At 43.8% G+C, this 26,331-nt stretch overlaps 1 protein-coding gene across 5 annotated transcripts in view; it reads left to right on the top strand.

Moving 5' to 3' along the window:
* The window catches only part of LOC105492393 (polycystin 1 like 1, transient receptor potential channel interacting), a 183,684-nt gene that overhangs the window by 67,354 nt on the left and 89,999 nt on the right, over nt 1-26,331 (top strand). For all 5 annotated transcript variants that reach the window (XM_071095166.1, XM_071095165.1, XM_071095163.1 and 2 more), the window contains 9 exons: nt 517-885; nt 1,922-1,981; nt 4,496-4,672; nt 5,773-5,850; nt 8,928-9,070; nt 10,347-10,467; nt 12,561-12,672; nt 20,504-20,699; nt 21,820-21,876. In XM_071095166.1, the coding sequence (XP_070951267.1) occupies nt 517-885; nt 1,922-1,981; nt 4,496-4,672; nt 5,773-5,850; nt 8,928-9,070; nt 10,347-10,467; nt 12,561-12,672; nt 20,504-20,699; nt 21,820-21,876 (1,313 nt within the window). The remainder of the gene's footprint in view (nt 1-516; nt 886-1,921; nt 1,982-4,495; nt 4,673-5,772; nt 5,851-8,927; nt 9,071-10,346; nt 10,468-12,560; nt 12,673-20,503; nt 20,700-21,819; nt 21,877-26,331) is intronic.

The following is a 26,331-nucleotide window of genomic DNA, read 5'->3' as shown; positions in this document are numbered from 1 at the left end:
ACAGCGAGGAGGGCACTAAGTGACTGGTGAGGGATCCGCCCCATGATCTAAACACCTCCCACCAGGCTCGTCCTCCAACAGTGCGGATTACATTTCAACATGAGACTTGGAGGGGCACAACATCCAAACCAAATCACTTACTGGCAGGTAGGGGAGTGAGGATTAAGAGAAACCCCATGCACCCCAAGTTGTTTCTAGAATACCCATGAATAGGTCATGCCTGGGAGTGCATATGATTCAGCAGACCCCTCCCCCCTGACTTGGGAGAGCAAACGCAGGTGCAATCACTGTGAATCCTGCCTTCTACTTCCATACATGTGCTTCCTGCTGTTGGCCAACACGCCAACACAGAACACGCCAACACCACGCTCTGTGCCCTGTATCTCTTAGTGTAGGTTTTCAAATTCACAACAGATTTGTTTAAAACAGAGCATCCTTATATAGTCTGTAGACTTTTTAAGCAAATGTTTTATATTTTTGCTGCAAAATTCTAACACTGCCAAATGTTTGCTTAAGTTCCCTTCTGCAGAGTAGTGGGGCTGCTGGGCTCGCTGGGACTCGGTGCCATTTCAAAGTCATCACAGTCAAACCTGCTTCCCACTGAGCCTGGCACTGCAGATCCTGATGCAACGACCACACCATTCTCATGGGAACCTTCACTCGTGACCCTTGGCCAGCCTGCTCCTTCAGCTCCAAGGGGAACCCCCACAGAGCCCATGACCGGAGTCTACTGGATTCCTGCTGCGGAGGACTCTGCAGTCCTGGGGGAGGCTCCAGAGGAAGGTTCACTAGACCTAGAACCAGGACCACAGAGCAAGAGATCCCTGATGACTGGCCCCTCTGAGAGAAGTCAGCCCACCCACAGCCCTAGCCCTCACCTCTCTGGTAAGTGCCACTGTTCCTGCATGTCATCCCTCTCGTCTGGGCACCAAAGTTACCTCTGGAAGTAGTGAATCTGGTGGGTAAGGTATGAGATCACATCAACACAGGCCTTTAAATCAGAGAGCACCAGGTTCACACCCACCACTTGCTGATTGTGCAGTAGTCATCGAGTTTTGGATTCCTCATCTCTGAACTGGGAAAATGACAAACCCACGGCAGGTTCTGAGGCTGCAGTGAGGTCCCGTGTGTGCAGTGTCTATGATACAGTAGTCATTTGCTTCACACTGGCTTCCTCATCCTTCTCCCCTGCTCTGGGATCAATTGTTTCACTTTATCATTGGGTTTCAGGGGGACGGAAACCATTCTGGTACTTAAAAAATGAAGAGAAAAGGTAATAGTGAGAAAAGCTCTGACCTGGCACCTGTCTTTCCATCACTGTCCCCAGCTGGTGACCCCGTATGATTTTGCTGCTTACTCTTGGGTGATGGTGGTCTCATGCTCTGCACGCTCTTGTCAATTCAGCTGTGCTTCAGGCCTCCCAGTCTTGGCTTGGCTGGCTGGAGGGACAGCTGTGAGCGCCTCTACCGCTGGGAAAGGAGGGCTGAGGGGACAGGAAGCGACATTTGCAGCAGGGCATTCTTATGTCCATTTCTCTCCTTCTAAAAGAAAAGAGCGAGATGTTTTCTCTAAAAGAACAGTAAAAGACTCGCTTGAAGAGAGGATGGGATGCTGGGTGTGGAGGCAGAGAGCCACATGTGAGCCTTGGTCTCAACTTACTCGCTGGGTTATTCTTAGAAACCACACACCGACTGGAGCTCCATCTCCTCCTCCTGGGGCCCTGGGGCAATGGCACCTGCCTTGCCCAGCTGTCGTGAGGGAGGAAAGACACCACCACTGAGGGTATTTTGTAATCCACAGAGCAATGTATGGAGTCTAGAAATACACTAAGGACAATGTGACCCATCAGGGGAGCTGCTATTAATTTCAGGGGATTCTGTGATTTTTAAAGGAAACATTATGATTTTGTCCTTTCATATAGATTTTGAAGCCTATTACAGTGATATTCAAGAAGCAATACCATCGGGAGGAAGACAGCCAGGTGACTGTGCTTCTGTGCCTGCTGCCTCTCTCCACTCAGCTCTCCTCCACAGCCTTTCTGCAATCTGGATTTCCCACCTGCTCCATTACACAGCCACTGAGAGCTCCACGGAATCAAGGGAAAAGTTGAAACTCTTACATGGCACAGTCTGAACCAAACCTTTATTTCTAGCTCCCTTCTTTCTGCCCTTCTCTGACCCTATGCTCCAAAATCCTGAGAGTAGCCCCAGACCCAAGGGTGGACATCCCAGCTCTTCCATGCCTTGGTCATGGGGTGTCGTCTGCCAAAAATGTCTTCCTCCATGTCCTTCCTAAGTTATCTGTTCAGCGAGCCTCCTCCTTCAGGTCTGGGCTCCATTTCTCTCTAGGAAGTCTTCCTCAGGCTTGTCTTGTAAGGACCACCACCCCCACCACCACCCCCCCCCTCCACACACACCAGCTCAGTATTTATTCCCTCCTCTGGGAAGTAGGTGGCACCTGGCACTTAGTGGCTCTCTCTGTGTCTGTGTCTTCTGCTCTGGGCTCTTCCAGGAAAGCTTCCATGGCCAGCTTATGCTATGTTCCCAGATGGATCACAGTCCCTGGCATATTGGCACTCAGTAAACACATTGTAGAATGAATTGATGATCAGTGAATGACTTATTCATCTATCGAATGAACAGATGGATGATCAGTGAGTGACTGATTTATCTGTCTAGTGAAGAGATGGATGTCTAGTGAATGATTTATCTGTCAAATGAGTAGGTAAATGATTTATTTGATGAATGAATGGATAAATGACTGAGGAGTGAATGATTTATCTATCGAGGGAATAATGGATGATGAATGAACGATTTATTCCTCTGATTTGCGGCAGTGTTTCCTTCAACAGTCCTCCTCAGCTGCTTCCAACTCCACGGCTTCTCCAGCCCTTCCCACGTTCCTTCCTGTGTGTCACGCTGTTCTTGGATGAGGTGGTCAGTCAGGTGCAGCCATAGAGGAGAGAAAAACAAAGAAAATACTCCCAGGTCCTAGAGAAAAGAGGCATGGCAGGCCATGCAGGGCTACATGGGGAAGCTGCAGGGAGGTCTGGAGGCAGCAGACAGGAGCAAGGGGAGTGCTTAAGCCAAGGTCTTTTTTGGGGTTTCCACGGGAAAGAACGGCAAGGCCAAGGCAGGGCTGGGTGATTAGTTTAGAAACAGTTAGTTTAATTTCAGCAGATCCTAGGCCTAAGGGTGGTCTCTAGTTGCCCAGGATGATTTGTTGGGGGTGGTTCTGGATTGGTCAGTTTGCAAATCAAAGACACATTGCAGGCTGGGCCTTTTGTAAACTCTAAGAGTTGGCTAGCCCCAGCCCCAGGAGAAGCACTCTCTCCTTAACCAGAACACTTTTGTTTCATTTTGTTCTTCAGTATATCAAAACATCATCATACAGAACATTTAAAAGTCTTTATAATACACACGCAGGTCTGTTGTAGAGACTCACATTGATACTCACAGTAGGTGCTTAAACAGTACAACTGAATGAATGAAGAAAGATCTACCTTTGTATTGCATTTATAAAATTATTCCTCCTTACAAGAGTAATTCTGACCCCTCAACATTTGTGTTTTATTACTACATCTTGCTTCAGTGACCTTGGTTTCAAGTCTTAAAGGAGCCTCCTTAGCCTAAGTGAAGTGCGGCGACTCCTTCTTGCCTAGACCATGCAGGAACCCTTCCTCTGCTCTCGCTGCTTCTCTTCTTGCTGCCCTCTGTCATTTCATCACATGACAGCCAGAGGACTCTTTTCACCACAAACCAGGCTGTTGTCACTCTCCTGACAGGTCCCTCCAGTGGCTTCCCAGGGCACTCAGGACGAAAGCCCATGACCATACGCCCAGCATGATGTGACCTTGGCAATGCCTCCAGCCACGTTTTTCCTCCTCCTGCCCTCCTTCCCTCCCTCCCACCCTGCAACCCTAGGGAATATCATTCCCAAGGCATTTTGGTTTTACTCAATCTGGAAACTCCTTCCTTCAGATCTTCAAAGAGCTCCTTCTAGTCTTAGTCTTCAGAGATGACCTCCCTGAACTCCATCTCAAAAAGACTCCCTTTCCACACCCCTCTCTCTTCCTCTGCATACCCCACTTTGCTTTCCCTCATTAACTGACTTTACATTATTTATTTATGTGTTTTCTCATTTATTTTTCTGACTGCCTCACTATTAAACTCCAGATAGCAAGGACACCATTGATCTGGTTCACACTGTGTCTCCTGTTTCTAGACTAGTACCTGGACTTAGTAGACCATAATAAATCTTGTAGAAGGAAGGAAGGGAGGGAGGGAGGGAGGGAGGGAAGAGGCCATTGGTCCACTAATTACATGATAACAAAGTACATCTCTTGAATATGTTTAGCTGCTGAAGACGTTATATTAGATATGCAGTATCCAGCAATAGTACAAATAGTTATTAATATTAGCATTGAATCACTAATGCTTTAAGATCATCATGACTTTTTTTCTTTAATATCTATTGGCTTGGTTTATCTTCCTAGCGAAGGACACCAGCTTTCCAGAATCAGGACCTAGCTTAAGTGCCGAGGAGAGCCCTGGAGATGGGGATAACCTGGTGGACCCCTCCCTGTCTGCAGGCAGAGCCAAGCCTGTCCTCATGATTGACTGGCGCAAGGCCCTGCTGAGCCGAGCAGTATTCCAAGGCTATTCATCCTCAGGTATGAATGTCCTCTTTGTACCCTGCAATTTGCAATATTTCTAAAGCTTTTAGATATCAGTCCTCAATTTCTTCTGAACTTTTCATTTTATTAGATGAGTATTTAGAATTGTGGTACCTTTTCTACTTGTGCTTGTTCCTCTATGGACTATGGCCTGAGACTCTTCTAAGAAAAGTAAAGTTAGCATCTGTTGCTACCAGGAGCTCCCTGTGTGCAGACCAAAGGGGAAGAGGGGCGCTGCCAAGTGCTGCACATTCTGTGTGTGCAGACACCTTGGTGTGCACAGCCTTTTCTGTGACAGCCTTTTGTAGGGTGGTCAAGGATTTACATGAATTGATCAAAATGAAGTTGCTCCTGAAGAGCAATTGAATTTCTAATGTATTTTGCCAGCCCAGACATGCTGATTTTGCTCAATTTGTTGGATCGCCCCCTTTCGTGGTAATGCATGTGCTTGTGTCATCCCTACAGACCTCTTGAGGATCTGGATTTCACACTATTTTTAGATAATTTTTCCTTCACCCTTTCCTTGAACCATTTCGGGAAGTACTATTGTAAAATTGTGATTTTAGAAACTGTCCATGTTTAGATCATCCATCTTGTATTTCGGATCTGTCCTTTTTTCAGGGTAAGTAGTGTGGGGTCAGCCTCTCCCTGCTAAGGAAATAATCCAGTCACCACGGTCAGCAGTTACACCCAGGTTAAAAATTGTCCATAACCAGTATTCTGCAGACTTAAAAATAGCTTCAAAATTCCTTAATCATACTTTATAGTATGATTTATAAAATTGCCAAATTAAACATGAACATAATTATAAACATATAAAATAAGATCTTAACAGAATTCTCTTGTTGCTTGGGACATTAGTGTCCCTGAGCCAGGGATGGATGGACCATCCTCAGTAATGCTTCTGTTGAGCAGGAGAGGCTCTTTATAGCAGGCACTAACCAACCAACTTTCCAAGCAGGAGTGGCATGTTTCACTAGTATCTATGTTAATTTCACCCCTGGGGGAAGAGTGGAGCCCATTCCCAAGGACTCTGTGTGACTTCTGTCCCTGAGTCCACTGACTGTCGTTTCCATGTAGCCACGTCTTTTCTGCAGGTATTACAGAACAGACGGTGACAATCAAGCCATACTCTCTAAACAGTGGAGAGACATACGTCCTGCAAGCATCTGTGGGTATGTTACATTGTCAGTTGCATTTATGAGAGGATGGGAAGGAGTCCTGCTGAATCTCTGTGAGTTTACTCTTTCTGAGGAATGGGGTGCAGGTCTACATCAGGGTAAAGACTGAGCAGTTGCCTTTTTAAAAAATTACCTATATATAGGGCTGGGTGCGGTGACTTACGCCTGTAATCCCAGCACTTTGGGAGGCCGAGGCGGGCGGATCACGAGGTCAGGAGATCGAGACCAACCTGGCTAACACAGCGAAACCCCGTCTCTACTAAAAATACAAAAAATTGGCTGGGTGTGGTGGCGGGCCCCTATAGTCCCAGCTACTTGGGAGGCCGAGGCAGGAGAATGGCGTGAACCTGGGAGGTGGAGCTTGCAGTGAGCCGAGATTGTGCACTGCATTCCTGCCTGGACAACAGGGCAAGACTGTCTCAAAAAAAAAAAAAATTACATATATCTCTTATTTATGCTAGACAGCTGGACAAGTTGATTGCTTTCCTGCAAATCTGTCCGTAATCTCTCTCCCTTTCTCTATTTAAACCCTAGAAAGGTGTTATTGCTTGTTTTGTGCCGCTGATGTTCATTGAAATTCACCGCCTAGCCTCCTCTTACCCTTGCTGTGCATTCCTTCTTGCACTTCCATGCCTATCTCAATCTGAGATCATCGTTTAGGGGAACTGGTAGACATTTTCCCCCATTTCTAGAGGTTTTCATTCCATATGACAAGCACAGTGGACTTAACAATTTTATTTTGTTTTGTTTTGTTTTGTTTTTGAGACAGAGTCTCACTCCGTTGCCCAGGCTGGAGTGCAGAGGCACGGTCTCAGCTCACTCTGACCTCTGCCTCCCAGGTTTAAGCAATTCTCCTGCCTCAGCCTCCTGAGTAGCTGGGATTGGGATTGCAGCCGTCTGCCACCACGGCCGGCTAATTTTTTGTATTTTTAGTAGAGTTGGGGTTTCACCATGTTGGCCAGGCTGGTCTCGAACCCCTGACCTCAAGTGATCTATCCACCTGCCTCGGCCTCCCCAACCACTGGAATTGTAGCCATGAGCCACCGCGCCCAGCCAACAATTTTTATCTATGGATAGGTTTGGTTCAACATCCACAGTTTTGCATTAGTCAAAACCCACCAGGAATTTGCAAACTTGAATTCTATGTGAACTCTTGTGTCATGCAAGTGGGAAACTCGAGGTTCACTTTCTCCTGAGAACTGACTGGGCTGGACTCAATGACATTCCTTGAGGCTCATCTTGATTCTCACAGTTTCTATAAACACCTGCCCCTTCCACATTTAGCATTTAACAACTAGCCTTGGGTCCCTGCTTCGGGTACAAGACGGGCAGCGTTTGCTTTGGTTTCAACAAATACCTTTTGCCTTTTGGCTGGACCTCTTTCTTTTACCTCTGAAATTTGCCTAAGTGATAAGTTTAAAGACAGTTCTCTTAGCTGGGCCATATCCCTTACTGGCGCAGGAGACACCTGAGAGCCTCTCCATGGCCCACGGACCTGGTCAGTGTCCTTGGCTGGCTGCCAGGTGTGCACTGAGGCTCCAGGTCTCCCATCAGCCTCCTGTCCCTCAGCCTTGCACACCCTCACTGACTGCTGCCCTCCCTTCCCATGCTCTTTGGATAACACCAGACCCTCTAGTGACTCTAAGTCTTTCCCTCTGGTTATTTTGGCTGGAATGCCCATTCTTTTCCCCACATCTCTTCCTAAGCCCAGTATAAGACTGATATACCAAGACTGCTAGCTCAAATGTGTCTTCTTTTGTGGAGATTTCCCTGGTCAGCCAGGCAGGATTCATCATCCTTTTCTCTTGGGTTTTACTTTTGTTATGAGATCTGTCTTCCACGGTTGATGCGACTGTTAGATAGGATAATACAAGAACAGTGTCTAGTAGGGCATCTGGTATGTAGCCGAGGCTTGATAGATGGTACCTGCTGTTATGATGAGGATGATGATCATCAAGATTTTAAACCATTTGACATGTAAATTTCATTTCTATAATCCATCTCAAGAAAAATACATTAAACATTTAAAAACTATATGTATGAGAATAATCATTATGGGATGATCAATAATAACAGAAAATGGAAAATAAGCAAAATGTTTAATTGTTGGGGATAATAGTTATGCATATTTGGGTATATCTGTTCCATGGAATCTTAGGCAGCTATTCACAGTAGTGATTTTGAATGCTCTATGTCAACATGGAAAATAGTTATGATATTAATATAGTTAATAAAACAAAATAGGCCTGGCGCGGTGGCTCACACCTGTAATCCCAGCACTTTGGGAGGCTGAGGCGGGCAATTTACCTGAGGTTGGGAGTTCAAGACCAGCCTGACCAACATGGTGAAACCCCGTCTCTACTAAAAATACAGAATTAGCTGGGCGTGGTGGCGCATGCCTGTAATCCCAGCTACTCGGGAGGCTGAGGCAGGAGAATCGCTTGAAACTGGGAGGCAGAGGTTGCAGTGAGCCAAGATTGTGCCATTGCACTCCAGCCTGGGCAACAAGAGCAAAACTCTGTCTCAAATAAATAAATAAATAAAAATATAAAGTTGTATCAGTGCTATACATTCAACTAAGCTGTACTTATGTGTGTATGTGGCTAAGGTTTTGAAAGAATCCAAGAGAATGGAGAAAGTCTGCTTTGCTGGGTGATGGGTCTGTCAGCATCATCTCTCCCCTAGGCTTTGGTTTCTGTCTGGGTGGTTGCCATGTGTCTCCCAGGTAGGGAGCCACTTCTGTCTCCCCAGGGCCTAGGATAGTACCTGTCCCACCCAGTGAATGTTTGTTAGATTAATGAATGCTATAGGCAGTGGTTCTCAAACCCCAGCACTTCAGAATCCCCTAACGTATGTGAAAACTATCACTGAGTCTCAGTTTCTGAGTCAGCAGGTCTGGGGTGGGGCTCAAGAATCTGCATTTCTGACAAATTCCCAGGTGAGTCCGATGCTGCTGGTCTGGGGACCCTACTTTCAGAATCCCTGCTATAAGGTTTATCTATAAAAACTTAATCCTATGCTGCTGTAATTCTCCATCATGGGTGAAACCCCTGCTTCATCTTTCTCTTTAGCTTCAAAGCACGGCTTACTGGGTAAAACTCAGCTATACTTGACAGTCAACCCGGCTCCGCGGGACATGGTCTGTCAGGTGCAACCCCACCACGGTCTGGAGGCACACACCGTCTTCAGTGTCTTCTGCATGTCTGGAAAACCGGTACGTGGACAACCCCATGTCTGTCCTGAGTGACCCCAGACAGTGGCACCTGGCAGTCACAGCAATCACGGGTGCTGTAGGAATGGACAGCGACGTCCTTCCTACCTGTGAAGGAATTCAGCCTGCAGTTGAATGTTGGAAAGTTGGTTAGGCATGAATGGACTTCCCCACCCACCAATGAGAGGAGTGCAAAGTGGCCCCCTGGTTGAGAAGGTTCAGAATTTCACAAAGAGACAAGGGCCTGCTCACCAGGAGACGTGGCAGTGCATCCACTGCCCTGAAGCCTGGTTAGAGCAGGGGCCTCCGTTAATGCTGCCCTGAAGAAAAAGGCAGGCACGTGACCCAAAGTAAGGAGAGGAGCCTGGCCCTTTCCCTCCCAGGTCACATCTCTAACACGGACTTACCCTCACTCTTTCTCTGAGCCATGGAGAAGACCATTGTGATTTTGTTGCTCAGGGTCTTGAGAGGGTGAAATGAGAGGATGGATTTAAAAAGATGAATGCAAACCAGCCTGCCCGACATGGTGAAACGCTGTCTCTACTAAAAATACAAAAATTAGCCGGGCATGGTGGTGGGCGCCTGTAATCCCAGCTACTTGGGAGACTGAGGCAGGAGAATTGCTTGAACCCAGGAGACGGAGGTTGCAGTGAGCCGAGATCACGCCATTACACTCCAGCCTGGGAGACAGTGCGAGACTCCGTCTCAAAAAAATAAAAAAGATGGATTCCTCAGGTGGTGAGCAGGCAGGGCAGGAGCCTGTGTTATTGCGACCCTGGCACTGCCCTCTCCATCCTCTCAGCCAGGACACTGACCTCCCTGCCCTTCTGCCTGACCCCTTCTGTAGGAAGCCCCACCCTTGTCCTCCAGACAGCCCAGACCATGGCCTTCCCTTGAGGCAGCCCCACCCCTCCCTCCTGCTCCTCCTGCTGTGTGATGCCCAGCAGTGGGGAAGCTGAGGGGCAGCTGGGGCCCTTCACCCTGAGGGGGCTGTGACAGTCTGATCTGTGACTGTGGGGAGGTTCCAGGGCAAGGAGAGGACACAGACACTGGTGAAGAATCTCAGTGCTGTTCGAGGAGCCCTTTGGGCTCGGGGAACGGAGAGCCCTGCAGGGCCCAGGGCTCTGGGCAGCTGGGAGTGCTGCTTACCTGTCACCTTCTTCTTGGCTGTGAAGAACATCCTTGGTGCAATGAAGGCTCAGGCACGTGTGTGTGTATTGGGATGTCATTCACAGTGTGTTCATTTATACTATTTTTGCTCCCATGGACTGGATCATAGGACTTCCATTATGAATTTAGTTACCAGATAGGAAACGCCTCCAAACACACTTTGTACCATGGGAGAGACAGCCAGTATTATTTTGTGTTGCCAGCTGGTGAGCACTTGGACAATTACAAAGGTAAGCCATGGTGCCAGCTGGGGTCACTAGCTGTGCCAACTTAGAGTTCTAAACCTTTTTTCCTGGTTTTCAAAAACTGAACTGTGTCTAGAAAATAAAATTATGTATTCACCTTGATCAGTTTAATGCTTTTCAGTTTAGGTTGACTACCTACCTTTTAGTGCAGAAAGAACATTAGTAATATCAATAAATTAAATCAGTTTTTTATATCTTAAATTTTAACTGAAATATACTGTATATGATAAAATGCCAGAGAATGTTTTTTCATATATAGATATTTAAAATCAGGGCATTTCTTATTTACTAAAGAAATATGTCATATCTGGTGAATCTTGCATTTATTATAGATAAAACCGAATCAAGGTATTCCGCTAAGGAACAAAATGTGGGGTAAATGAATGTTGAGTTAGTATGTTAGTAACATAACCTCTAAACAAAATGAATCCCCCAGTGTTGACAACTTTCTCCTCTGACCCTGTTCCTGAGGTTGTGGTCACTTCTAACCCAGTCCCTTGGAACTGGTTTCAACTGAGTATAAGAGACATGCAACCATTTAGGAAGGTGTCTTGTCATGCACAACCCCAGGCAAGTTAAATAAAAATCTTAGGGGGTGGTGACTTTTTACATTTCTGTTTTATTTTTTAAACATCTGGAGGATTCTGACGTGCAGGAAAGGTTGAGAGTCGCTGATCTAGAAGTTTCTTTGATTTGGGCTGGTAAGATTATTAAGCCTGAAGTCTGAACTACTTCATTCACCTGATTTATTTAAGTTTCACCTCTCCTTTAAGCCAAGCTGAAGTGCCCCCTTCTTCGTGAGACCTTGCCTGTCACCTTCAGTTAGAAATACTTGCACCTTCTTGTAGATACGAGTCAATTATATTGAGAAAAACTTCTGAGCAGAGCATTTTGAGATCTTCATAATCATGCTCTGCTTTGTATCACAGTGACTTTATACTCCATTTGATCTTGAGTTTTTTTGAAGTCAAGCTGCATACAGGGTTATGTGAGACCTAGGCTGAGCAAATGTCCCAGGAGAAGGACCTTGGGCCAGGGCCTCAGCTCTGTGTTGGAAGTAAGGGTTTTTTAACATAAATTTACAGACCAAATTTTAGGTCACAGTCCCGGAGCAGTGTCAGGGTTAGTGATGTTACTCAAATCATTCACAACCATAGTATTTGTTTATAATTGTCAGGATCAGTACAGTCAATTCCTATGAATACCTGAACCCAAAATTTATAAGGGGGCAAACATAAGCAAAATAAATACAATATAGTAAATAATGCACACCTTTTCTTGTCCTGTCTTTTGCATGAGTGAGTATGGCACAGACTCAGCTTGTCAAAGTTAGTGGAGTCTTGCCTAAAAACTGCTCCTTCTCTTAGACTTTCTATGTCTGTGCATAGGACCAACCTTATCTGTTAAGAGTATTTGTTAAAATTACTGCCTCCAGGGCCCACCTAGTATCCACTGACTCAGAGTCATGGGGAGAAGATGGAGTCCAGAATTTGCTTTTAGACAGGATTCCTGGCTATTGGGCTGCAACTGTCCGTAGACCACATCTTGAGAAGCACTGACTTCCAAAATTAAGTCCCCAATCCTTGGCACTGGGTTTCAGGTTGAGAATGTTGTTATGAAGATACGCAGGGCACACCTGGGCGTCAATCTTTCTGTGTGGTTCCCATGACGGTACCTGTGACCCTCACTATCTGGCCATCACCTGCACCCTGAGCCTGATCTGCAGGTCTCCTCACTACAGCCCTGCACCCATGTTACATGAAGGAATTCCTGGGTCCCCCAAACAGATCTTAGGTCTTTTAAAAAGTCCCCTCTGTCAGAATTCTTCTTCGCCTTTTTTCTAGGCCTGTTAAATTTCTATATATCATTTAGAGACTAGTCATACTATAACCCCAAGCCTTTACGGTCCATTGCCGAGTTTGTATTTCACTCCCTGGGCTCCTTGTGGCCCGGAACCTGGCCCCTTTTCTAGCACTTGTCACAGTTTTAGTCATCCAGAAGATGCTGTCTGTGTGTGAAGAAGCATCTCTGTAACCCACATGTCCAAGATGACCCTCTTCTGACATGTTCCTTCACAGTCATGGTTTCCACGGAAATCACAGATGGAAAAGGCTCCAAGGTCCAGCCGTGCACTGTGGTGGTGACTGTGCTGCCCCGCTACCATGGAAATGACTGTCTGGCCGAGGACCTGTGAGTAACACAATGCCACACAGACATCCTAGCCATTGTTTGTATTTCCTCCAGAGTTGGCTGTCCCCCAAGTTGTTAACAAGTGTCAAAAACGTGTCAGGAACTCATCTTCTCAAGATGGAGCAAATAAAAGAGTCCGGGTGCTATCACTGCACTCCTGCTAACTCATATTTGCATGGCATTTGTGCAGGTGCTTCAGAGCCTGTAAAGCTGCCACCGCCTCCTCCTCCTCCTCCTCCTCCTCCTCCTCCTCCTCCTCCTCCTCCTCCTCCTCCTCCTCCTCCTCCTCCTCCTCCTCCTCCTTCTTCTTCTTCTTCTTCTTCTTCTTCTTCTTCTTCTTCTTCTTCTTCTTCTTCTTCTTCTTCTTCTTCTTCTTCTTCTTCTTCTTCTTCCTTCTTCTTCCTTCTTCTTCTTTCTTCTTCTTTCTTCTTCTTCTTCCCTTTTTTTTTGAGACATAGTCTCACTCTGTCGCCCAGGTTGGAGTGCAATGGCACAATCTCGGCTCACTGCAAGCTCCGCCTCCCAGGTTCAAGTGACTCTCCTGCCTCAGCCTCCTGAGTAGCTAGGACACAAGCGCACAGGTGCGCGCCACCACGCCCAACTAATTTTTGGATTTTTAGTAGAGATGGGATTTCACCATATTGGTCAGGCTGGTATTGAACTCCTGACCTCATGATCTGCCTGCCTGGGCCTCCCAAAGTGCTGGGATTACAGGCCTGAGCCACCATGCCTGGCCTCAATTTCTTCTCTTTTAAAAACCGTTTTTAAAGATATCATTTACATTCCACATAGTTCATCCATTTAAAGTATGCAGTTCCTTGGTTTTAATAATTTATTGAATTATGCAGCCTTCACCATAAGCTAGTTTTAGACAATTTTCCTCATCCCGTGAAAACCTTGACTTATTGACAGTCACTCCCTTTACCCACCACCCAGCTTCCTCCCACCAGCCCCAGACAACCACAGATCTGTTTCATATCTACAGGTTTGTTGATTCTGAAAATTTCATGTAAGTGAGATAATACAACATATGATCTTAAGTAACTGTCTTTTTTCGCTTCGCATATGAATGAATGTTTTCAAGTTTCATCTGTGTAGTAGAATGTATCAGCACTTCATTCTTTTTTATTGCTGAATAATATTTTATTGTTTTTGAACATACCATGTTTTATTTATTCATTCATTAGTTGATGAATGTGTGGGTTGTTTTCACTTTTTGGCTATCATGAATCACACTGCTATGAACATTTATGTGCAAGTTTTTGTGTGAGTATGTAATTTCATTTTCCTTGGGTAGGTAACTAGGAGTGGAAACACTGTGTCATACGGTAACTACCAAATTGTTTTCCATACTGGCTGCACCATTATATTCCCACTAGCAATGTGTGAGGGTTCCAGTTTCTTGATATCCTAACCAACAATGGTTATTGTCCTTTTGTTCACAGCTGTTCTAGTTAGTATGAAGTAGTATCTCATTAAGGTTTGGACTTGCATTTCTCCAGTAATTGATGAGGCTGAGCATCTTTTCGTGTGCTTTGTATATCTTCCTTGAAGAAATGTCTACTTAGTACTTTACCCATTTTTATATAGGTTATCTGTATTTTTATAATTGATAACCTAATTAAAAGGTTTGTTTCTTGATTCTCAATTCTATTCCATTAGTCTAAATGTCTCTCTTCATACCAGTACTATGCTGCCTTGATTGCTATAGTTTAGTAGTAAATTCTGAAACTGAAAAGGCTGAACCCACTAACTTTGTTCTTTTTACAAGGTTGGGTATTTCAGGTCTCTCATATTTCCATATGAGTTTTAGAATCAGCCTGCCAATCTCTGCAAAAACAAAGCAGCACAGGCATGGCACAATGGCTTTGGTGCCAGCCAGCCTCTTCAGCCTTGCTCTGGCTGGGGCAGACTGGGGCTCCAGACACCTGCTGAAGGGGATAGAAAAACAAAACAAAACAAAAGCCAGCTGGGATTTTCATAGGGATTTGTCAAGTCTATACATCTGTTTGGGGGGGAATATCTTGTATCCTATAACCCTGTTGAATGTGTTTGTTAGTGTTAATGGTTTTTCACTGAATTCCTTGAGATGTTCTGTATATAAGATCATGTCATCTGTCACTAGAGATAATTTTGCTTCTTTCTTTCTAATCTGGATGCCTTCCATTTCTTTTTCTTGCCTAATTCTCTTGACTAGAACCTCCAGTTCAGTGCTGAACAGAGTGACAAGCGTGGAAATCCTGGTCTTCTTCCCTGTTTTTAAGGAGGAAGCACTCAGTCTTTCATCACTTCATATAAATATTAGCTAGAGGCCTTTCATAGACAACCGTTATCGGGTTGAGGATGTTCTCTTCTATTCCTAGTTTGTTATGTGTGTACTTCTTTTTTTTGTTGTTGTTGTTGAGATGGAGTCTCGCTTTGTCACCCAGGCTGGAGTGCAGTGGCCGGATCTCAGCTCCCTGCAAGCTCCGCCTCCCGGGTTTATGCCATTCTCCTGCCTCAGCCTCCGGAGTAGCTGGGACTACAGGCGCTCGCCACCTCGCCCGGCTAGTTTTTTTGTATTTTTTAGTAGAGACAGGTTTCATCCGGTTAGCCAGGATGGTCTCGATCACCTGACCTCGTGATCCGCCCGTCTCGGCCTCCCAAAGTGCTGGGATTACAGGCGTGAGCCACCGCGCCTGGCCTGTGTGTGTATTTCATTATAAAAAAGTATTAGATTTTGTTAAATGCTTTTCCTAGGTCTATGGAGATGATTATATGTTTTTTGTACCTTAGTCTGTTAATTTGTTATGTTTTTGTCCTCTCTAAAATTTCTGTTGAAACTTTATCCCCAATGCAACAGTAGTAAGAGGTAGTGCCTGTAGGAGGTGATTAGGCCATAAGGGTTCTGCTCTCATAAATGAAATTAGTCACTTTATGAAATGGCTGGAGGGAACTAGCTAGGCCCCCTTTTGTTGTTCTGTCCCTTCTGTCATGTGAGGTCACAGCCTTCTTCCCCTCTGGAGGAGGCGGCAACAGGTGCCACCTTGGAAGCAGAGAGCAGCCTCATCAGACACTGAACCTACTGGTGTCTTGATCTCAGACTTCCCAGATTCCAAAACTGGGAAAATAAATTTCTGTTCTTTATACATTACCCAGTCTCAGGTATTTTATTATAATAACACAAACAAACTAAGACACAAGTTATATAAAATTGATTGATTTTCAGATGTTGAATCACTCTTACAGTCTGGGAACAAATTCCATTTGGTCATGATGTATACATCTTTTTCTGCATGCTAGGTTTGATTTCTAGTACTTTACTGAGAATTTTGTCTATGTTCATAAAAGGTATTGGCCTGTAGTTGTCTTTCTTTTCCTGTGTTGTCTTTGTCTGGTTTTGGTATCAAAATAATACTGGCCCCAATCAATTTGGAAGTATTCTTTTTTTTTTTTTTTTTTTTTTTTGAGACAAGATCTCCATCTGTTTTCTAGGTTGGAGTACAGTGGCACGATCATGGCTTACTGCAGCCTTGACCTCCTAGGCTCAAGCCATCCTTCCACCTCAGCCTCCCAAGTAGCTGGGATTATAGGCACATGCCACCATGCCCAGCTAATTTCATCATGTTGCCAAGGCTGGTCTCGAACTCCTGGGCTCAAGCAATCCTCCCACCTTGACGTCCCAAAGTGCCGGGATAACAAGTGTGTGCCGCCACACCTAGCTTCCTTTGCATTCAAATATTTGGAAGATTTTGTGAAGGACGGGTAGTGATTCTTCTATAAACATTTACCAGCAAAGTTATTTGGATCTGGCATTTTCTTTGTGGAAATTTTGAAATGACTAGTTCAGTATCTTAACTATTCAGATTTCTGTTTCTTCTTGAGTCAGTTTCAGTAATTTGTTTCTTTCTAGAAATTTTCCATTTCATCTACATTCTCTAATTTTTTTGGCATACAGTTTTGTATGGTGTTCTCTTATAATCCTTTTTATTTCTATATGGTAGTAAAGATCAATTTTATTCCTGATTTTAGTAATTTAAGTGATCTCTTTTTCTCTCTTATTTTTTGTCTGTCAGTCTAGCTAAAAATTTGTCATTTTGTTGATGTTTTCAAAAAACCAGCTTTTGGCTTCATTGATTTTTGTTGTTGTTGTTGTTGTTTTTCTATTCTTTATTTCATTCATTTCTACACTAATTTTTATTATTATTTTTTCCCCTTGTGCTTGCTCTGGTTTACTTTGATCTTCTTTTTTTTTTTTTTTTTTTAATTTTGTTTCTTAAGGTGAAAAATTAGATTATTGATTTGGCGTCTTCTTTATAGCCATTTATATCTTTAAATTCTCTTCCAGCACTGATTTAGCTGCACCCAATGTGTTTTAGAATGTTGGTGTTTTCATTTATTGATCTCAAAGCATTTTGTAATTCTTGTTGCAATTTCTTCTTTGAACCATTGATTATAATATTTAGGAGAATTTTTTACTTTTTCACATATTTGTAATTTTCCAAATTTCTTTTGTCATTGATTTCTAATTATTTAATTCCATCATGGTCAGAGGATATACTCTGTATAATAGCAGTAGTTTAAAATTTATTGAGTTTTGTTTGTGGCCTACTATACGGTGTATTCTAGAAAATGTCCCATATGCACTTGAAAAGAATATGTATCTCATTTTGTTGGCTAAAATATTCAATGGCTGTCTGTTAGGTCTAATTGATTTATATTATTGTTTGAGTCTTATGTATCCTTGTTGATTTTCTGCCTAATGGTTCTATCCATTATTAACAGTATTATTGTTTTGAGTTTTCTGTCTGTCCCTTCAGTTCTGTCCATTATTGCTCATGTATATGGAACCTATTGTTAGGTCCCTGTATGTTTACAATTTTTTAATCTTCCTGATGAATTTACCTATATTATCATTAGAAAATATCCCTCTTTATTGCTACTATCTGTTTTTGTCTAATTTCTTTTTTGTCTGGTATAGATATAACCACTCTACATGCTTTGCTGTTACTGTTTGCATGTCTCTTTCCATCCTTTTACTTACAACCTAATTTTATCCTTGGACCTAAGCTAGACTCCAGTAGACAGCATATAGTTGAATCTTGGTTTTGTATATAGTCTTACAATCTCTGCCTTTTGATTGGCTCATGTAATCTACTCACATTTAATATTATTATTGATGTGGTTGGATGGATTTATGCACGCCATTTTGCTTATTTTTTACATGTCTCATTATTGCTTTGTTCCTCTGTTTCTTTACTGCCTCCTTTTATGTTAAGTATTTTCTAGTATACCATTTTCACTCCTTTAATGATTATTAAGTATGTATTTTAGATATTTTCTTAGTTGTTGCACTCAGGCTTACAATATACACTTTAACTTACTAGAAACTACTTCAAATTTATATTAATTTCAGCAAGATGTAGAAACTTTACTCCTCTATAGATTCATTTCCTCTTCCCTTTTTGTGTCATGATTATTATGTATGTTACATCTATCAGTGTTACAAACCCAACAGTCCAATGTTATAATTATGGTTTTATAAAATATTCTGTCTTTTTATTTTTTCTTGAGACAGAGTCTCATTCTGTCGCCCAGGCTGGAGTGCAGTGCCACAATCTTGGCTCGCTGCAACCTCCGCCTCCTGGGTTCAAGCGATTCTACTGCCTCAGCCTCTGAAGTAGCTGGTATTACAGGCATGCGTCACTATGCCTGGCTAATTTTGTATTTTTAGTAGAGATGGGATTTCTCCATGTTGGTCAGACTTGTCTCGAGCTCCTGACCTCAGGTGATCTGCCCACCCTGGCCTCCTAAAGTGCTGGGATTACAGGTGTGAGCCACTGCACCTGGCCAGTTTTCTGTCTTTTAAATAAACTGGAGAGGAGAGCACAAATATGTTTTTAGAAATTGCTTTTAATGTATATTAATCTTATTTAGTATTTTTGTTTGTCTTCATGTCTTCCTGTGGCTTTAAGTTACCATCTAGTGTCATTTCTTTATTCTTACATATAATAAAATATATAGTTTTATTCCCACCTCCTTTATTTGTGTTTTTTTTTGTTGTTGTTGTTTTGTTTTGTTTTATTTTGTTTTGTCTTGAGATGAGGTCTCGCCCTGTCACCCAGGCTGGAGTGCAAAGGCATGATCTTGGCTCACTGCAACCTCTGCCTCCCGGATTCAAGTGATTCTCCTCCCTCAGCCTCCCAAGTAGCTGGAATTACAGGTACACACCACCACACCCAGCTAATTTTTTGTATTTTTAGGAGCGATGGGGTTTCACCATGTTGGCCAGGCTGGTCTTGAACTCTTGACCTCAGGTGATCCACCTGCCTCAGCCTCCCAAAGTGCTGGGATTACAGGCATGAGCCATCGCGCCTGGCCTTTATGTTCTTGTTATATTACATTTCTGTGTGTTATGGGCCCGACAGTACTGCTCTATAGAAATGTTTTTATGGAATGGCTTTTTAAATAAGAAGAGAGAGAAAAAGGTAATTCATGAACTTAATTGTTTAACATTTCTCTGAGTTGCTATTCATTTTCTTCCTACTTTTTTCTTCCTGTTATTTACAATCTCTATTGCTCTGTCTTCAAGTTTCTAGATTCTTTCTCAAATTTACTTTTAAACATCTCTTTTGTTATAATTATTATATATGTAACTTCAGAATTTCCATTTGGTTCTCTCTATAACTTATAAATTTATAGTTTCTATCTCTTTATTGATAGTCTGTATTTGACTAATCATTGTTCTAACTTCCTTTGATTTTTAAAAATATGTTTTTCTTTCATTCTTTGAATCATGTTTATAATAGCTGTTTCAAAGTCCTTGCTAAATCCAACATTTGAGTCTCCTCATAGGCAGTTTCTATTGCCTGCTTATTTTTCTCATGTTTGGGTCACACTTAATGTTTCTTTGGATGTCTCATAATTTTTCGTTGATAACTGGACATTTTAGATAATATGTTGCAGCCACTCTGGGGACTGGCCTGCCTCCTTTTCCTGGGCTTGTGGTCATTGTTTTTGCTTGTTTGGTCATTGGTTTATATGTTTATTAGTTTGGCAAGATGAATTCTGTGAAGTATACTTCCCCTCGTTGTGCAGCCAGTGATGTTTCTGCTCAGATTTATTTGTTCTTTTTATCTTTAGCTTGGGTTCCTAGGGTTTTAGTCTCCACGAATCACTTAGTGGTCAAGGGTGAGCTTAAACATATGTGTATAGAGCCCATGATGCATTTTCTAATCAATTAGAACATGATTTCTAATTAATTTACTTCTTGCAATGACCCACTGCGATGTGTCCAGATGAAAATTTCTATTTTATATATTTGGAAACTGAGGCTCATTTATTCTCTTAAACAATACTCTTGAGCTCATACAGCAGATAAATTGCAGAGCAAGGGCTGGAACTGGCCTTTGACCACATGCATAGGCCTCTTTTCACAATATTGTGTTATCTTTTCCAGTGCAAGTAAGTATGCTATTTGTAAATAAGTAAATAAATACCCAATTATTGAAACCCGGAGTCATAAGCTCTGGCCAGCTGTAGCACGGTGGTATCTCTATCTGGCTCTGGAATACGTTCTTTCACTTGCCATGATGCTTCTATATTAGTAGCTGGTTTCTTGTGCCTTTTTTACTTCTGATAAAAGGAGTTTTTGTAAAATTTTATATTATGGCTTACTGTGTCTTTTTAGAGTTTCCGTTACACAGACCAATTCTCCTTTGCATCATTCTCTTTCTACCCTGACCTGTCCAAGAGGTATTTTTGCAACAAATCCCATCCCACTGTTGGTAGGCAGGGTGAAAAGTTTCGCCATGTGTTGGAATGGTAATGATAACTCTTGTGTTTCCTTCAGGTATAATTCCAGCCTGAAAAACCTGTCTACCCTCCAGCTGATGGGGAGTTACACAGAAATCAGGAACTACATCACTGTGATCACCAGAATCCTGAGTCGTTTGTCTAAGGAGGACAAAACTGCCTCCTGCCACCAATGGTCACGAATACAGGATGCATTAATTTCTTCAGTATGCAAATTAGCTTTTGTAGATCAGGTATGGCCCAGAGGAGGGTGAGTTTGTGTCTGTAAACCTTTATCAAGTGGCAAGGCTCCTGATTGGCTGGCTGGCTCACTAACAAGTGGTCATGCTTATGAAACACAGGCAAGAAATGAGACCAAGAGGGCCAGCCAGCTCAGTTCCCATACACGGCTGTGGTCTCTCCAGTCAGCTGATATATATCACAAATGAATGCTGCTGGTTTATAAAAGAGAGAATGACCAAGTCAATCATTGTTACACATAATTCTGCTAAAGTTTGTTTAAGTACAACTTATGTAAAACAGTCTGATTTTATCTTGGAGAGTTAAGTTCACGATTGTGTGCAACTTCTGAAGAAATCACCATGTATTCAAATGTGACTGTCCTTGCTCACAGAATTTCTGCAACTGCTATCTCATCATTGTCAATAGAGAATATTCACATCTACAAAGAATACATCCTATTTCATTACAATTACAATTACTTCACTTGATGTAATTTTTTTCTCATTCTTCCTGACCCTTTTTAAAAATGTTGCTTAGCTCTGGCCGGGCGTGGTGGCTCATGCCTATAATCCCAGCACTTTGGGAGACCGAGGCAGGCAGATCACAAAGTCGAGAGATCGAGACCATCCTGGCTAACACAGTGAAACCCCGTCTCCACTAAAAGTACACACACAAAAAATTTAGCCGGGAGTGGTGGCAAGCACCTGTAGTCCCAGCTACTCGGGAGGCTGAGGCAGGAGAATGGCGTGAACCCGGGAGGCAGAGCCTGCAGTGAGCTGAGATCATGCCACTGCACTCCAGCCTGGGCGACAGAGCGGGACTCCATCTGAAAGAAAGAAAGAAATGTTGCTTAGCTCTGTGCCTTATTTCATCAGCCCTCGTGTCAGTTCCCTGGTGGGGTGTGCTGAGGATATCCGGGGGCACATTGAGGAGAGATGCTGGATTTCCAGGAAAACTGGACACCACAGTAATGGTCTCTCTACAGAAGGTCTGGCCTCCAACTGGTCTCTTGGCCAAAAAGCAGGGAATCTGTGCTATTTCTACATAGGCAAAATGTAACTTTAACCCAAACAACCTAATTTTCCTCTCCCTGCATTTTCTTTTTGTTTTGTTGTTGTTTCTCCCGGTCAGGAAGAAATGATTGGTTCTGTTCTTATGTTGAGGGACCTCGTGAGCTTCTCTAATAAGGTAAGTGCAATTTTTTCCCAAGAATATTTTACTGCTATTTTATATAGTTTTGAGGGACATAATCAGTTCTTGAAAAATATACTGTCCAGAATCATATTTTGACACTTAGATTAGAAATGTTATTTTTCCTTTAAGAATTCATCTGAATAGCAAAGCCCATCTCAGATATTTTGAATATAGAAATTTGGAATCCAGTCCAGGAGCGGTGGCTCACACCTGTAATCCCAGCACTTTGGGAGTCCAAGGCAGGCGGATCACGAAGTCAGGAGTTCAAGACCAGCCTGACCAACATGGTGAAACCCCATCTCTACTAAAAATATAAAAATTAGCCAGGCATGGTGGTGTGCAACTGTGGTCTCAGCTACTCGGGAGAAATACTCTACTGAGACAGTAGAATCGCTTGAACCCAGGAGGTGGAGGTTGAAGTGAGCTGAGGTCGTGCCACTGCACTACAGCCTGGGCGACACAGGGAGACTCTGTCAAAAAAGGAAAGGAAAGGAAAGGAAAGGAAGGGAAGGGAGGGGAGGGGAGGGGAGGGGAGGGGAGGGGAGGGGAGGGTAAGGAAAGGGAGAAAGGGAAAGAGAGAAAGAAAAGAAAGAAAGAAGGAAGGAAGGAAAGAAAGAAAGAAAGAGAGAGAAAAAGAGAAAGAAAGAAAGAGAAAGAAAGAAAGAAAGAAAGAAAGAAAGAAAGAAAGAAAGAAAGAAAGAAAGAAAGAAAGAAAGAAAGAAAGAAAGAAAGAAAGAAGAAAGAGAAGGGAATGAGGGAGGGAGGGAAGAAGGAAGGAAGGAAGGAAGGAAGGAAGGAAGGAAGGAAGGAAGGAAGGAAGGAAGGAAGGAAAAGAAAGAAAGAAATTTGGAATCCCAAAGTAGAAATGGATGAGAACACATACTGTCCATACTATGAATACTTTTGGCGAGGGGCTTGTTCTTTATTGGTAACACATGGCATTGGGTTTTCCCTTCGTCACATCTTCTTTTCTTCTTGAGTCTCTGGCACACTTTCCTCCCCGTCGGCTGATGCCTGCATTGCTGCTTGAGAGATGAGAAGAACACGCGTCATTCTCTCATCTACTTCCAGTCTGTGAATCTAACTGTGGCCATGCTCTGTCACCATAGAAGGAATCTCCAGTCCCTGCATGGGCTTCTCCCTTTATTTGTGTGGAGCTCTCCTCCAGGCTCCCCTCATTGTCCCTCATCTCAGTCTGAGTGAAGGGTGCCCCAGCATTAGACAATGTCCAACCTGCGTGGCTGCAGGTGGCACAGTCCTGCTCCTGCCCACCTTGCCTTCTCCAGAGCTCATCTCTTTTCATTTTTCACTCTTTGCTGCTGCTTCCACTTCTCTCTGCTGAATGATCCTGCACATGCTTAGAATCTCATTTATTTTTTTAAAAAAAATCCCTCCAGTGAAATCAAACCTGCTTCCAGCTTGCACCTAACTTTCATGTTCCTCTTCACAGCAGAGCATTTAAAAAGTGAGTTCTGAGCCTGCTGTGGGCTATACTTGTTGCCTCTTGTGTGTGTGTCTTTTTAAGAGATGAGGTCTCACTGGGTTGCTCAGGCTGCCTCAAACTCCTGGACTCAAGCCATCCTCCTGCCTTGGCCTTCCAAGGACCTGGGACCACAGGTGCACATCACCACACCTGGTTTCTCATACATTTTAGATCATCGAACTCTGGCTTCCATCTCCATCTCCACACTGCCGCTGCTCCTGCCAAAGTCATAGCGGATCTCCATCTGGCCAAATCCACTGGATACCCTCTGCTCCCCATTCTCTCCCTCCCAGGGACTTTCTGTGGGGCTCACCCTGCTTTGGAGGACACACTCTTCTCTTGGCTTCATGACATGGTTTCTTGGTTGGCCTTCTTGGCTGACTCCTGTTGGCTCCTCCCATCTACAGTTACATGGTCAGTGCCTCAGGGCTTTGTCTTGGGCCACCTAGATTCTCTGTCCATACCTCCTCCCTATGTGATCTCATCCACTCCTTCCACTTTACATCCATCTGATAGGGACTCTACATCCTACACCTCCAACCCAAACCTGACTCAAGCACCCCAGACACACACGTATAACTATACACTCTCATTTCCACATGGGCCAAAACTGCACAGACCCAGCATGGCAGAGTGGGCTCCTCCCCCGACCCCTTCCAACTCCATGTTCCTCCTACTTTCCTCAGCCCAGGACAGGGCGGCGCCATCCATGCAGAATCCCATGTTAAAGCCCAGGTGTCACCAGAGTCCTTTCTTCCCCTCATCCATTCACTTATAACGAAGTCTTGTCTGTTCTTCCTCAAACACATAGCTAGAATCTTTCTATCTCTCCTACCTCTATTGCCCCCCACCTGAATCCAAGCATATGTCATTTCTCATCCAGGCTGGCATGTTCTCTCACTGTCCTGTCCTCCCTGCCTCCTCTCAGGTCACCTTAGAATACCTGCTACACACAGCAGTCGAGTCATTGTAAAAGCCTGAGTCAGTGAGTGTCATTCTCCTGCTCAGCACTCCCCATGGCTACTCATTGTGTGCAGAATAGAAACCAAACATCTTATGCACCTGCAGTGTCTAGCTCCTTCTTTCCTTCTATCCTCCTCTCCTGGCTTTTCTCCCCCTTCCTAGCCATCCTCCAGGAGTACTGCCTTGATCCTTTTCCTGCGTGCCCTCCCCTTGACTTCTCAAAGAGTTGACCTTTCATTGACTCTCAGCACAAATGCTGCTTTCTTAGAGACGTTGTCCTAGACCCACCATCTGAAGTCATCCTTCCTGTTACAGGCTATCTCCTTCAATATTTTCACAACAGCAACTATCTCATTTATTTATTTCTTGCTGGTCTTCCCCCAACTCCCTGATACCAGGGACCTTCCTATTTGGCGCAGAAATACCATATACGTGACACATGGCAGAAGCTCAGGAGAGAAGGGGAATGGATATAGGAAAGGTGGCTGGATGGCCCTGTCCTCCTTCCATCCCTCCTCCCTCCTCACTGAGGGCCGCTGAGCTCCAACAATCTCCAGTCTAGGTGGGACAGCATCATCATTCTCCTCTGTTCTGATTAGCTGTCTTCATAAACAACACAACGGGTCATATCATCTGTTTGTTCAGAATACTTGATGGCTTTCTAGTAGTTTGAAGACAAAATCCGATTGTTCTTCTTCTTTATTTATTTTTCAGACAGAATCTTGCTCTGTCGCCCAGGCTGGAGTGCAGTGGTGCAATCTCAGCTCACTGCAACCTCCGCCTCCGGGGTTCAAGCGATTCTCCTCTCTCAGCCTCCCAAGTAGCTGGGATTACAGGTGCACGCCACCATACCTGGCCAATTTTTGTATTTTTAGTAGAGACAGTGTTTCACCTTGTTGGTCAGGCTGGTCTCGAACTCCTGACCTCAGGTGATCCACCTGACTTGGCCTCCCAAAGTGCTGAGATTACAGGCGTGAGCCACCACACCTGGCCCGATTGTGCTTTGTATCATACAAGGACTTCATACATTTTTACCTGACTCTCTGCACCTCATTGTGCACACAACCCAACATAGGCAGCTTCACTGTGCAGGATTCAGGATGCCCCTTATGTCCTTGAAATGGTATGTTTTCCCGTAATTGGAGCAGGTTACTTCTTCCCCTGGAAAAAATATTACTTTCTCTTCAAGGGTAGATTCAAATGCCACTTTCTCCATGAAATCTTCACAAAGATCTGAAGGCAGAGTTCATTTTGTTTGAGACAAATTTGTATGTGACTTTGTTTTAGCACTTCAACACCTTTGATTTGTAATTTCTTTTGTACATCTGTCTTCCAACTTTAGACTGCTTAGCCTCTTAAGACACAAACTTAGTACAGTTAAGTTTTTAGTTGAAATAACGTTAGCTGCTATAACAGATAACCCTGAAATCCCAGAAGCTGAATACAACCGATGTTTTTTCTTCATCCACACACATTCCACAGCGGGTGTTCAGTGGGTGGTCTCCCTCGTGGTGACTCAGGGACTCTGGCCCCATCCATCTTGTGCCCCCAACACCTCCACTCTATGGTTTCCTAAGTCAGGGGAATGGTGCATGGAGAAGGTATGCTGCCTGTCAGCCATGTGGCCCTGCAGGTGCACACCTCGCTGCATTCACCTTCCCCTGGTGAGCACACATGGCCTCGCCTGGACTCGAGGGACCTGGAAAATGGAATTACTTCCCAGCGATGACCCTACATGAAGCTCCAGAGCACAAATCTGGTAGATAGCAAATCATTCCCGTCACTGTCCCTCTCTCGTGCATCTCTGAACCCCAGGCTCTGCCACAGTTCTTAGTTCAGAGTGGGAAATAAAACCGAACATGATTGTCCTCTTAAAGTGACCATTTCTGATATTTCTGGTCCAAAAAGTAGGCATTGTGAAAGTGGGCATAATATATTCTTTAAAGCATTTGTTTAATTTAAATACTGTTCTTTCATTTTAAGTCCTAATATCCATGATAAGC

The sequence above is a fragment of the Macaca nemestrina genome, chromosome 4 (assembly GCF_043159975.1).
Source record: "Macaca nemestrina isolate mMacNem1 chromosome 4, mMacNem.hap1, whole genome shotgun sequence".
Lineage (NCBI taxonomy): Eukaryota > Metazoa > Chordata > Mammalia > Primates > Cercopithecidae > Macaca > Macaca nemestrina.
Note: the sequence above shows the minus strand (reverse complement) of the source record. Positions and strands in the feature narration are given on the sequence as shown.